General features: G+C 42.3%; 1 protein-coding gene across 3 annotated transcripts; it reads right to left on the reverse strand.

Moving 5' to 3' along the window:
* Positions 1–601: 601 nt before the first annotated feature.
* NUF2 (NUF2, NDC80 kinetochore complex component) lies at positions 602–13,752 on the reverse strand. Of its 3 annotated transcripts, none has more exons than XM_017815827.1 (13): positions 13,561–13,752; positions 12,553–12,627; positions 11,094–11,170; positions 10,383–10,444; positions 9,380–9,477; positions 8,872–8,945; positions 7,565–7,661; positions 6,572–6,634; positions 5,583–5,720; positions 4,698–4,838; positions 3,716–3,891; positions 1,594–1,729; positions 602–943 (listed from the first exon to the last, which is right to left on the reverse strand). In XM_017815827.1, exons 1-13 carry the CDS (start codon positions 13,681–13,683, stop codon positions 794–796), a joined length of 1,410 nt encoding a protein of 469 aa, XP_017671316.1. In that variant the 5' UTR covers positions 13,684–13,752; the 3' UTR covers positions 602–793. The 3 variants fall into 3 exon arrangements, with proteins under 3 accessions (XP_017671316.1, XP_017671317.1, XP_017671318.1); XM_017815828.1 differs by having other exon boundaries at positions 12,534–12,627; positions 13,561–13,671; XM_017815829.1 differs by lacking the exon at positions 10,383–10,444 and having other exon boundaries at positions 9,380–9,422; positions 11,148–11,170.
* Between the last annotated feature and the right edge of the window lie 312 nt (positions 13,753–14,064).

Below are 14,064 nucleotides of genomic sequence, written 5' to 3' on the forward strand. Positions count from 1 at the left end.
ATTTCAATTGAAATGTTATGCCCAGTCAGTTAGAGGAGTAGAGAAGGAAGAGACAAGAGAGAAAGGATTAATCCTTTTATCAAATATTGTAAAAAGGAACATTTTTCAAAATAATTAAAACCACTGTGGCACACTGGGTGCCATCACAACTTAAGGTACAAAATATCAATCTAAAATTTTTAAGAGAATTAAGAACCCTAACATAGACATTTTAATAAACACAGATGGGGGTTCAATACCCCACAGAGCAGAAATAAGTTCAAGGATTGAGTGGGACTGTACTGTTAACTAAAATGATACTCCTGTGTGTTTACAGTTACCAATATTTGTCATGAGAGCAACTTGGCATTTACATGGATGCTACTGCTCTGTCAGGATTTCATCTTAATTGAGTAATGGTAGTGGAATATCACCTGTTACTGACTTATCTTGAACAGTCCATACATTCAGGCCACACCAAGGCACCAGGTCTTCCCAGAGCAAAGCTAACAGAACAGTTTCTACAAAAATCAGGATTCTGTCTAAAGTCTTGAGCAATTTGGAGTTAGCAAGAATTGAAATATTACCACTAAAACTAGGTACTGACTGAAACAATAGAAACTGAGTGTTTTCTTATCCATGTTAGTGAGCTCATGACATCAGGATCTGCCTACAAAGCTAAACGTGTTCTGACATGGTTTTTGAGAAAGCTGGCTTTTGCCTGGAATCATTATCCACCCCATGCAAAGCACAAGCTCTTGAGTTCAGGTACAAGGAGAAACATAATGAAAGTGGAACACAAGTGCAGACAGGCTTAGTGACTACTTCCAGGAGACTGAATGCTAAGCAGCCCTTTCTTTAGTTCAGCAATTCTCTCTTTTCTTGAGGCTTCGAAACTCTTTGCTGTCTTAATGAGAGATTCATGACACTTCTCCAATGCAGCCTTCAAACTTAGGTGTATTTCCTGAAATGAGAAGATAAAGAAGAAAAAAAAAAATCCATCAGCAAAGTTAAATCCTTATCAAGCATAAATGTTAAGTGAGTGATGTTGTGGACTCAAGTGATTTCAAAGGTATCTAGTCCCTGGTTTAAGAAGCAGCACTCACAAAACACAGGGGAGTTACACCAGAAAAATAAGAGCAGCCACAAACAAAATCCTATTATTGCAATTCTGTTGGAACTCTCGTGGTTACAACACTAAGATGATCAAGCAAACATCACTAGCCCAGTATTCACACCACTCCTTGCCCCATTCTGTGTTAACCTGTGTCTCCAAGGTCTCTGCCACTGTGACTTCCCAGCATGGACAGTACTTCAGTAATGAAGAGATAGGATGAGATGCTACAGGCAAACTGTGATCCCTCACTCTCAACCCCTCAGGATTTCTGCCTCTTTCCAAAGCTGAGTTTGACAGACATGTTAATAAAACTCTAGGAAGAAAGTATTTGTGATATGGCAAGTGGTCCTGTGTTTGAGAGAGGCTGTTGAGAGGATTATTGTACTGCCCATACTACAGTAACTGTTCCTTTATCTGCACAGCTCAAGTTAAAAATCAGTTTTGATTTTTTACCAAAAAGAGGATTCCTTTGTGGGGAGGGAGTAAAGAAACCTCACCTTGGCTTTCATTGCTTCTTTCCCAGCATTCTCCTTCAGCTCCTCAATTTTGTACCTCGTCTGTTGGATTTCCTTGTGAATGGCCATCACTTTATCATATACAGCACCTCTCTTCTCCTGGACTTTGTTACAATATCTAAAGGTGAGAGAAAAAAGTTAGTACTGAGTCATTTGACTACTTCTAGATTAAGCTTAACCCCACCAGGACCAAAGCTTGCATTTTAGGAGCATGAAACTAGTAGCTTCCAGAAACAATGTATAGAACTTACTTGCTTGGAAATTAATCCAATTTTTAAACTAGAACAACTTAGGTACAAGAAGGGAAATTCGAAGTGGAGTTAAAGGAGGATGTTGAAGATCCTCAGTTGCTGCCAGTCAAGGCAACTCAAGTGACCTCAGTGGAGCAAACCCAACAGGCAGCTGGACATTGCCTTCCCGTCTTGGAGTGATGCAGGTTAAAAGCAACACAGCTGCACTTGATGTTTCAGCATAACTGGATGTCACACATTTTCCTTAGCCCTAGATCCCACCCCACCAAACTCTAATCCTATACATCTACATCTGTTACCTGCAACTTCCAGTCCATCATTCCACTGTGTCCCAAGGACCAAATAATATTTCCCCAGCATGCAGGGAGATCCAAGTAGCTCCAGCTGAGCTGCCACATCATCAGCAAAGGGTGAGTGTGGGAACAGGGGATCTACTCTGACTTCAAGTGCAAAACCCACCTACCAGTTTGCCCTAAGCATTTGTACAATAAATACAGCTGGAATTGTAGCAACAGCTTTCTGTAAAGAATAGCTGAAATAACTCGTACTTAGCAAGAGCCCACTTACACCTTCCTACCTCCAGGGAACAGTCAGGACACATTCTCTTATTCACCAAAAAAAACCTCTTATCTTCAAACTAAGGTCACCTCCCTTCCCCTCTTGCTTATCAAAGTATCTAATTTTGTCACTCAATGGAAATATCTAACCCATTAAAACCAGAAATCAGCAGCAACTTTTGACATAAAGAAGCATTATATTATATTATTTTTATTCTTTATCGCAGAACCACAGAATCAGTTGGGTTGGAAAAGATATCTGAGATCATCAAGTCCAACCTCTGACCCAACACCACCATGACAACTAGACCAGGGCACCAAGTCTTTCCTTAAGTACCTCCAGGGCCACTGACTCCACCACCTCTCTGGGCAGACCATTCCAATTTGTAACCATCCTTTCTGTGAAGAAATTCCTCCTAATGTCCAACCTATTTTCCTTCCAAATAATCTCCTTTAGCTGGTACAACACACTAAATAGGGAGCAAAGGCAGCCTGGGAATATTTCTGCCATTCTACAGACCACACAAACCTTAAGCATGACTAAATCTTCCTTGACTCTCTCAGCTCTCTGGAAGAAGCTCTCTTCTGTCACAGTTAATCTACTCAGCCAATAATTTTCCACATTCCCTTTCCTATCCATGTACAAAAAAAAAGAAAATTGTTATATAATAAATTCTCTATAACAGTTCAGCTCTTCTAATCTCACAGTGAAGCCAGGACCTTACAAGGCTGCAGTTTGCTGCTGCAGGAGTGACTGACGTGCTGCAAACACGGCCGTGCAACCTGCCTTTAGCATACGGTAGGAAGGAAGAGGGGCTGAGAGGCTTTGATCAACTGACACTTTTCCTTTTGTTTCAGAAGCATCATGTCAGGATAATGCTCCTCCAAGATGAGAGCCCCATTTCCCCATGGGTCTTGAACATCTTTGATAATGAGCAAAAGTGGCAAGGGAAATTATGAAAAATTCATGAAAGGCAAATGGGGCTTTGTTGAAGTCTGATAAGTTGGAAAATTATCCCAATGTGACATTCTCTTTAAGAAGATAAAAGAATCAAGAATAAGCATTATAAATTAAATTAGTGCTCCAATAAAAGAATTGCTGTCAAGTCACATTGCAATTATTGATTTGAGACCCCAAGTCCCTGCCTGAAGCATCACTGGTCTTCATACAGAGCTGTCCCACCCTGCTCATTTTCTTCTTACTGCTAAGCTGTGTGTTTGTACCAGACATGAACTTTGGCAGCACATAAAGAAGACATAAAGCAGCATCAGGCAGAAACATCAGCTCATCCTTACTCAAGCACAGTGCACTTGTGCTGCTCAACATCTTCACGCTTCTTTTGTATCTTTAGCTCAATCGTAGCCAGCGCCTCCCGTTTTGCAGTGACCAGTCTCTTTAGGGACATTTCATCCGTCTTCACCCTTTTCAGCTCTATCTGAGCACTGTCACTCTGGTCCTCAATATTTCTGACCTGGAGTACATAAGGACAAAAAAAAATTCAATAAGGGAAAAATAATCAAGATAACATTCCCTGTTAGTGTACTAAGATTAGAACTAGGTTGCTGCTTTTTGGAAATATGACTGCTAACTCATTCTCCCAGCAAAATACCAGTTCTTTATCTGATTATAAATACATCCAAATGGACAAGATCCCATTACTTAAAATGACTTTCAGAAGTTACTGTGACTTCTGCTAACTCTTTGCCAAGGGTAATTGGAACACATGCTATACAAATACCCAAAAAGACTGCACAGCATTTTTTCAAATGCTCCTAACAATTGCATTCTCCCAAAACCAAGTAGCAAATAGCAAGGTACTGTATTGTGACAAACACTTCATCACAGAATGTCTGCCTTAGTAATATTAGTAAGGTCACTTAAGACATGACTCTTCCTGAAGTAGCAATTTTTTTGCTCTTAGTTTCCACTCCTGAGGCAGAAGAAACTCGATTTCACTCTTCTTCTTCCATCATTTCTTACCAACAACCCCAAGACAGTTCAAACTATTTTAGGTCAGGTTTCTATGGCAACCAAGGCTTTGACTATTCAAAGTGGTCAATAGCTAGTGCATAGTACATTAGCTAGTGCCACACAGCAAAGCAGCAGCAATGTTTTACTGACATTATAAAGAATGACATTTTCAAGTTTTCCAAATTCCTTCTTGACAGGGAAGAGGAGAGATGGAAACTTTCACAGTACAGACATCTACTGATGATCACCTGTCTTGCTTAGACATTAAATTCACCCCAATCAGATGTAATTTTGGATAATACAAACCTCTGATAATACACTGGCCAGTCTCTCCACATTTGCTCCTTGTCTTTCCATCTTCTTTTTGTATAACTGCACCTCCAGTTGGCATGATGGCAGAATCTCAACTAAGTCTCTATAACTCTCATATTTCTGAGTAATTTCTTCCTTTAAAGAGAAAATACTATTAATAAACAGCTTTGGAGTTATTTTATATAGAATTAAAGCATATTGACTTTTATACCCATACCCTCATTGTTTACCAGACACTAGAAGTAACATTTAACAGTTATTGAAATGAGATATTAAGTTTACACCTTTGGAACAAAAATACCTACAGAGGTATGAACAATCATGAACCACATGATTAAAAAATTAAAAGACTGGACATTAAAATAAAATAAAAAAAGCTAGGAAGGGAACTCAGTGATTAGCATACTAGTGGAGACAGCCATCAATTCCAGAAACAGTGAATGATAACAAAACCATTACCAAGCACATATTCTAAATCCAAAGGCATTTGGGAGCTATCAAATATTGTCATCTCTTGAGAGCGAACAGCCAGACAGGTACATTACAGATTCAAGAGTTCTACATCTAGCCTCACGAATAAACAATTACTCATTGAGGAAAAAGCAGCACTGACTGCAATCCTGCTTAAAAGAAGAAGCCACCAGCACAAGCAAAAAAAAACCCCCCAAAAATAGACAAACAAAAAAATCAAAAATAAACCATCAACTCCATTATGAACCCTCAGTTCTCTGAAGTTATGATTTCATTTCGGACTAACAACTGTTCTGTTGATGTTTTACTACATGTCATTCAAGAAGCAGTCCTAGATGATGACAGCTCAGTGAAACATGTGCTATTTCTAATAGAATACCTCCTTGTGTGGACAGAGGGAGACCTCACCTTGGATTTCTTCAGTTTCTTAACAGTCTCTTTCATCTGTTCTTTGTAATTTTTCAGCTCCTCTGGACTCTCCACAATTTTTGATTTCAGCTGCTCTTGTTCTTCTTTCAAAGTAGCCATAGTCACTTTAAGGTCATTCTGGTTAACAAGACAAACACACTTTCAATATTAGCAATTAGGTGAACAAAGAGGAATTGTATAGCATTGTTTGCCAGGATCTTATAACTAGACAGGTTCTTTGCTCTGTAGTCATTCCTCATTAAGAGGTTTTAAGAATAAATTCCTCTATACAGATAAAGCAGATAACAGTCCGTTTTGCTTCCCTAACTTGCTTACAGGGGTGCAAATACTAAGTCACAAGAACTGCAGTTAACTAGTACCCCACAAGGAGTCTGCCAGCTAATCCTAGAATGGTTTGGGTTAGAAGGGACCTTCAATATCATCTCATTCCAACCCCCTGCCATAGGCAGGGACACCTTCCACAGACCAGGGTGCTCAGAGCCCCATCCAGCCTGGTGTATTACTAGCAACTCTCCCTCAGAATACCTCACCTAGGCAGTCACTGGAGGGTTTCAGAGCCAGCTCTATTAGCCTAGTAGAAGAGCAAAAAGTTTCCTGTGCAACCTCTCAAAACCTCCTGTTTTGTCTCCACAAATGAGGTCAGTCCTGCCTCATTAGCCCACTTTGTGCACTTAAGGTAAGCCCATGGCATCTCAGAAGTCCAGATTTCTTGCCCTTTATCAGTTTCCTGAACACAGAGAGCTTGACATTGTAGAGATGTGTATTTAAAGTTAACAACAAAACCAGCTTCTGCAGTAAAGCTCCCATGGAAGGGAAAAATTAAGCTGAGTCATTTTCTTTAGAAAATTAATGATCACCACCTGAAAGTTACCTACCTCCAAGAAAAATTTTATCCTAGAAAGAGAGGTGATCTATTAGTTGTTCTGAGATGGAAGCTACATCCTGCACCTACACAGAGGTGTACTCACCAGTTTTCGGGTACTCTCAGCAATATCCATCTTCTTTTGTGAAATCACTTCTTGAAGAGCTGTCTAAAAAAGCAACAAGCTTTAAATAAGCATCTCTGTAACTGCTACCTGCTTTACCTTTCTATCAGACCTGTCTACAGGAGAAATCCCATTTATGGGTCCTTTGGAGTGTCATAACCAGCAGACAAAACTGCACTCTGTAAGACTTCAAAGGCAGGAAAGAGGGATGTTGTTGCAAATGCCACTGGGAGCATGAGGGGTGTAGCCAGTAGTAGGTAGCTAGGAACAGGGATAAGACTGACTACCTCTATTCCTACTGACCCTAGCATTATTATACCCCCACAACCTTCTTTGACAGAGGCCCTGTTCTTCAGGAAAAAAAAGAAAAAAACAACAACTAATTTAAGGTTCCAAATAATATAGAAGTCAAACATATGGTTAATAATATCAACAGTAGAGACATGACTTGACATAAAAAACCCTAACCATAGATTATTACTCTTTTTTTTTCCCTCCAGAGAAGCTGAAAAGGTTACACATGAGACCTTAGAGGCAAGTTTCCATTGCTGAAAAGTTACCCCTGCAATTAACCCCACTCTTTTTGCCAGGCATTCCCTTGGGTAACCCTTCTTAGGCCTCATCTCTTGCCATGGCTCACCTCCTGTTCCAATTCTCTAAATTCAGATGAAAAACAAAAGGAAAAGTACACATCACAGTTCCAAATAGTAACACAGGTATCTCCCAAGTAATTTCCAAAAGAAAGAGCCGAATATACTTTTGTATTCCCCAAGTCTGATTTCAAGAATGTTTCACATTCCTTAAGGCAAAATGAAGAGGGGCCAGACACAGCACTGTGTTGCAACGACCTTTAAGTCAGAAAAGTCTCCTTTACCCTCTATGTTACAGGTAAGGGAACAACATCAACAGAAGTGAGGAACAGCCACAATTCGAAGTCATAGCAGCGTTTCAGAGAAATATCTAACAAGATGATACCTGTTTGCGGCGATAGTCTTGCCTTAGCAGGTGCTCCAGGTCCCGAATGCTCTCTGTCAGCTGCTTGACCTCTTCTTGATGTTCAGCTGGAACGGTGCTAAGTGAGAAATAAAGATATTGCACGGCTTCAGCATCATTACAGTCAAGCCAGAGTACAGTAGATACAACAATCACTCTCTCCAGAGAGTTTACAGTCAGTAACTTTAGTAAACAGAGCAAGACAGTCTCAGATTAATACATCTTATTTTCCTTTGCTTGAAAGACTTCAAAGCATAATCTAAAGGGCTATTTTGGCAAGAAGTGATACAAGCACAAAAGAGGACTAAGTTCAAAGATCCCGTTAAGCAAAGCACAAAAAAACAACACTCCCATCAATTTTTGTGGTGATTTTCATTTAGGAAATTTGAATAATATTACCTGCCACAGAAACAGCTTGTATCAAGGTAGACCTATACTAGCTAGAAAACCTCCTGTGTAGCACACACCAAAAGCAGTTGTCAGAAAAAACACTTTGTTTTGAAAGCTATCCTGGAAACTAGCCATCTCTTCATCCTATTACCCACAAACAAAAACAAAACTTAATGGTGCAAAGACACAGGCAGCAGGACTAAATGGCTTGAAACAGAGATTGTGGCAAACATGTCAAATAACTAAGGCAGATGACTTTACCCATCTATTAAGTTAAAAATGGGCTTCCTACAGCTATTGAAGAGATAAAGACATCATTACAAACTAACTGTAACAGCAAAAAGTTTCACCCTAGTCCCCAATATACAAATAACAGGATTCTCTCAAAGCAGCCATATATTCTCAAACTCATTTTCATTCTCTGCCTGCAGAGAATAAACACCCACAGCTTCCTCAGCTGTGCTCCAGATCCTTCAGCAGCTCCACTGCCCTTCTCTGGACACACTCCAGCCCCTTAATGTCTTTGTTGTGAGGGGCCCAAAACTAAACCCAGGATTTGTGGTGTCACCAGTGCCCAGCACAGGGGAGCAATCACTGCCCTGGTCCTGCTGGCCACACTTTTGCTGACACAAGCCAGGTACCAGGTACTGGTCTTCTTGCCCACCTGGGCTCATGTTCATCTGCTGTTGATCAGCACCCTCAGGTCCTTTTCTGTCCAGCAGCTTTCCAGCCCCTCTTCCCCAAGATTGTAGCATTGCACAGAGTTATTATGTCCCAAGAGCAGGACTCCACACTTGGTTGGCCTTGTTGAACCTCACACAACTGGCATTGTCCCATTGATCCAGCCTGAACAGGCAAGTCAAGTAGTGCCTCTCCTGGTGCTTACTCCTCATACTCACTTCAGTTTCTCCAGCTTCATTGCTGCCTCACGATTCGCAGCCTCCAGCTGCTGGTGTTTCTCCAGAGCTGTTTTCTGCAAATTAAATATTCAGATATTTTTTATTTTAGAGGAATATAGCTTCTCTCTGAGCTTCTGTTAGCTTTGCTCATCATTATTTTGCATGAAATGCATCTCTGAACTGCTGAGATATCCAGAAGAGAAGCCACCAGCAATTCAAGCTTCAGCCCACTGACCATTGCACCCATCTTTTCTCAAAACAATGCAAAGTGTCAATCCTTCTCTTACCAGGCTAAACTACCAAATAATTATTGAAAAAAAACAAACCAAAAACCTTTCAGTAATATCCTAAGTAGTAACTGGTACCTTCCTGTACTACTTGGCTACATTTAAAATTCCAACATGTTACATAAACATGAAGTTAAACCACAACCTTTATGCTCCCATTTCTAGGTTAACATTAATTATACTGAAATAGGCATCTGGAGTAACACAGCACCCAGCCTTACATAGTTCAGTTGTAACTCCAGGTAGACCTGACGCCGGAATTCTCTGAAGTTTACAAAGTTAAGGATGCCACTCAAGAAGCGAACAGTCCTCTTTGTTTCTGAAATAGGAATGGCAAGATATCACCGTGCTGGTTTCCACATGCATTGCAATTGCTTATGAAAACTTGGGCAAAATGTAGTTCAGAGAAGAGGCAGAAATTACAAAACAGAATTCAAATTAGTTCTTCCCCTGCTCACCTTGGAAAGATTTCAGACTACACAAAAACTAGCACCAAGCTAGTTGGAAACTCTTAGCAGTTCTGTCCAATTCAGCAAATGAATAATGCACCTGGGTAAAAGACTGTTAACACACAGCCTCCCATTAAAACAGAAGGCAGGGAGAAGGAGTGTCAATCTTGAACTACAACTCCGAGGAGATAACCTCTCTGTAACTCTCAGACTAACTGAAGGCAGCAATTTGAACTGCAGGGACTTCTTGGGTTTATTCCAAGCAATGTGAAAGATTATTACAAATATGTTTTATTCAAGACAGATCCAGAAGTGAAAGAGTTCTTCACAACAATCTTTTCCAAGTTGTTTGTGTTGTAGCAGAGTCACCACAGCTGGGTACTTAAAAGGGTGAAGCAAAAATTCTATCACTTCCTACACAGGCATCAGCATAAAAAATCCTACAGAGTTCCAAAGTTGTCAGGGTAATTTTCATTACCATCTATTCTTACACTATTTTAAGTGTGTCACAGTCCACTCCCCAGACCAGCAGTTCAACAGACTCATAGCATTTAAAACTGCCCTCAGTTATTGACCTGGATCAGCCTACAAAAGGAATAAGAACTGCTCAGTAGAACCAACTTGTCAAAGGGTCACAACAAGGGTCAGAAGAGGAGCTGGAACCCAGGGACCATACTAGATGTCCATCTGGTAATGCCAAATAAGAAAAAGCACCTGGATATCAAGCAACACCCACCACCCCAGGAAACCCAAGAATTATAATGCACTTGCTTACTTGGGTTTAAAATATCAGCAATTTGGAAATCGTTAATCCGGCACACCGGCAGCAAGCGCTCCCTGCAAGGAAAACGAGACACACCTCATCTGTGGTGACCATTACTCAGCTTTTGTGCCATAACCATTTACTACAAAACATGTCTTGTCCTCTCATCCCAGAGCATTTGCACTGCAAGCACAAGTCTCAGGAGAGTAACACAGCAGGACTCCACACACTGATCAGCATTAATAGTTTGCATTCTTACAGCATCTCAGATATTTCAATTGACAAAATACTCGCCTGTAGAACAACTTTTCAGCTTAATTAGGGAACTCCTACACCTAACTATTAGTCAGTTCTCCCCTTACAACTGAAATAAAGCTTAAAGGCTATAACACTCACATGATTCCAACAGACTTCAGACAGCAAATTTACACAACAGGAACATAAGATTTCTGCTCTAGGTAATGATGACCCTCCAGCCACTCCAAGTGTGGATTTGTGCTCCAGCTTGGTGAGGCTGGATTATTTAACCCATTCATTTTTACAAGATAGGAATTTTGCTCTATCAAATATTGCTGCCCCCTGTTCATCTGCAAATTTCACTTTGCTCAAAGCCAGCAAGCAGTGGAATCACCATCAGCACAAAGGCATATAACCCCAAAGCTTTTAAAAACTTGGACTTTTACAAAAAATAGCAACTGAACAGATGCAGCATCTTTTACTTACATGTGAATATACAAATTGCAGACAGGTAGAAAGCCGTCATATATCTGTGGATACATTATGTCAACGTTGACTGGCATCTAAAGAGTAAAGAGAGTCAGTGCATAAGTAGAGAATAATTATAACAAAAACTACACAGGTTTCCACAGCATAAGATAATTCCAATAAGTTACACTCTCTGAGGATTGTCTTCCCATCCACAGGGAACATATATTAAAGGCTGAAAAGTGTCATCAAGTTCATCAGTGCCATTTTTGGCCGAAAAACATACAAGACAACAATAACTAAAGCAGCAACATTACAAACTCTGGAATTCAACCTAAACTCTGCTGTCATTTGTTCATAACTGGTGCAGGACAACAGTCTCTGCCTTACACACCTACCAGCAAGAAGCTTTTTCTTTAAACACGCCAAAATTGACACACTCAACTGTTTTATGAGGAAGTCAAAACGAGAAAGTAGTGGTACACCGTCACATTTTTCTTATATTTTAAATCTCACGATACAGTACCCCAGCTAATGTCATGCCCTGTGAAGAACAGTTACCTTGTGCACATAAACTGAAAGGGAAGAGCATATCCAAAAATGCCATGAGACAACACTATTTATTCTCATTTGCAGGCATCAGTTCTTGCCTAACATAGACAGAAAACCAAGTACCTTGTTCACTGCGAGTTATCAGCCTCTCTTTACTTTTCTCATAGTTAATGGAGAATGAAGATGATCAAATATTAAAAGCAATACTTACTTTCCTTCTAGATCAGTCCAACCTCCTCCAGCTGTGGGCAAAGGCAATTGCCCAAGGACACAGTATGTATTTTCAAGGCTGGACATGGTGTCCCTTCTTAAGCTTGTCCAGTTCTCCCTGGATTTTACAGACCCTTCTGGCACCCTCAGCATTTCAAATAACAAAATTCACAGCTTAACCACAAAAGGAGAGGGCTCTCCAAAGCCTGTCCTCACAGCCTACAGAGGTAAGTGAGCTCCTCTTCATGCCCACTAGTTCCAGCAGGGAGTCCACTTTCCATGGAAAAAGAAAAGAAGCAAACCTAGAGGCAGCACAGCCACAAAACCATTATTCCTACAGGTATCTTGAGCTGAAATTAATATCCAGATGAAGAACAATGACCAAAGCAACTTCTCAAGGCCTCAGCAACAGCCCACAGATGATGCTCCCAGGTTCATTTACCTCTGGTTAACGAGCCATGCCGATGGCTGTGCTGCAGTACTGCAGTCCCACTCCTGTCTAAGAAACTGCCCTGAACACAAACTCAAATGCCCGTGGCACTTCACACTTCACAAGTTTTCTGCAACAGAGGCAGAATTCCTAAGCTCCCATTGCTGCAATTACAACACACAAAACACCAGGCTGCTAGCCATTTGCTAGTGAGAAACTTCAACACTTGTTAAAGGCAATATTCTTTTCCTTTCACATTCCATTACCCTGCCACCACAGCCATACCACGTAGAAGTGCTCCAGGTTGATTGCATACACCTTCTGCAGGATTCTCATGTAAATCAGGTGTAAAACGTCCAGCTGCAGGAAGAAAGGACATGAATCAGTATTCCATATGTTTGATTATTCAGGGCTCCCAGGCTAGGCCATAAAACTAGTTCAGCCTTTAACACAGAGAGGCCGATTTCACTGAGCCACCAAGACAAATAAGTTTCACTTTTCAATATTTTGCAGTTCAAGCAATACTTGCTCATGATTCAGTTTTAAGGGACAGCAGGCAGCTCAGACAAGTACAGCCCTGACTATGTATGCCAGGCCCAGTTTTCATTACATTGTTGCTCACTGAGCAGTTTTCAAACCAAGTGACACCAAAAACCTAAAAAAAAAAAAAAAGTCACAGAAACTATAATCTTGTAGCAAAGAGTGCCCTTCATCACAATACTAAAACAAACGGGAAAATACCTATAAGTCAAATAGTTTTTTCATTTATAGCTCTAATCCATTATCAATTTTGTTTCTTAAAAACCATCATCCTGTCATTTCTTAAGCAATTAGGGCCAGACCCCTCCCTCCACAGGCACAAGCACAGGGAGCCACCTTGAGGCATCAATTCCACTTTAAAGCCACTTTTCTTCCGCTGAGGACACTCATTAACAGCAACATTAATGGTCGGAGCGACACAAGAAGAAAGAGGGTGAAGCAGGGATGGGTTTAGAAGCCGGGGCCGGTTTAAAGCACTGATTTATCAGCCAAACTGTTGGAACTATGAGACTTTACCAACCACTGCCGCTATTTTAACCCAGTTCCCACAGAACTAGGAAAGACAGGCCAGGTACTGTGATGACACCACCCCCACTTCCTGGCGAGGCCCGAGAGGCGAGAAGAGCCCCGGGACTCCAAACCAACCCCGGAGCACCCACCCCGCGGTGACACGGGCCGGGGCAGCGCCCTATGACACACGGGGATGGGGGGGAAGGGGGGACACGCGGAGTCGCCCCGCGCCGCCTCACCCACCTTGGGGGTGCCGAACAGGTCGCTCTTGACCAGGTTTCGGCCCTCGGAGCCCGTCAGGACGTACGTGCGGAGGGAGTTGATGATTTCGTCGGGGCTGTAGCGGGGGAAAGTCATGGTCTCCATGGCGGCGGCGGAGGAGGCACAGCGCGAGCCCCGGACACAACGGCCGCGCCGCCGCCCGCCCGCCGCTTGAATGCCCCGCGCGCCGCCCCCGCACCGCCCGCCGGCCTATCAGCGGCCGCGCCGCCGCTGGAGGGGCGGGGCTTGGGGAGCCCCCGCCCTATCCGTCGCCGCGCCGTCGCGGGGTGGGCGGGGCGTGGTTTGTGGAGGCCTCGCCCCCGCGGCGGCCGTTGGCCGTGAGGGGCGGGGCGGGGCCAGCGCGGTGCGGTCGGACGCGGCTGACAGCGGAGAGTTGTGGGGACATCGCAGCGTGGCTGGGGTTGGGAGGGACATTGAAGATCACCTCGTTCCAACCCCCCTGACATGGACAGGGACACCTCCCAC

Source organism: Lepidothrix coronata, unplaced genomic scaffold (assembly GCF_001604755.1).
Source record: "Lepidothrix coronata isolate B3197 unplaced genomic scaffold, Lepidothrix_coronata-1.0 Scaffold52, whole genome shotgun sequence".
NCBI classification, from domain to species: Eukaryota; Metazoa; Chordata; class Aves; order Passeriformes; family Pipridae; genus Lepidothrix; species Lepidothrix coronata.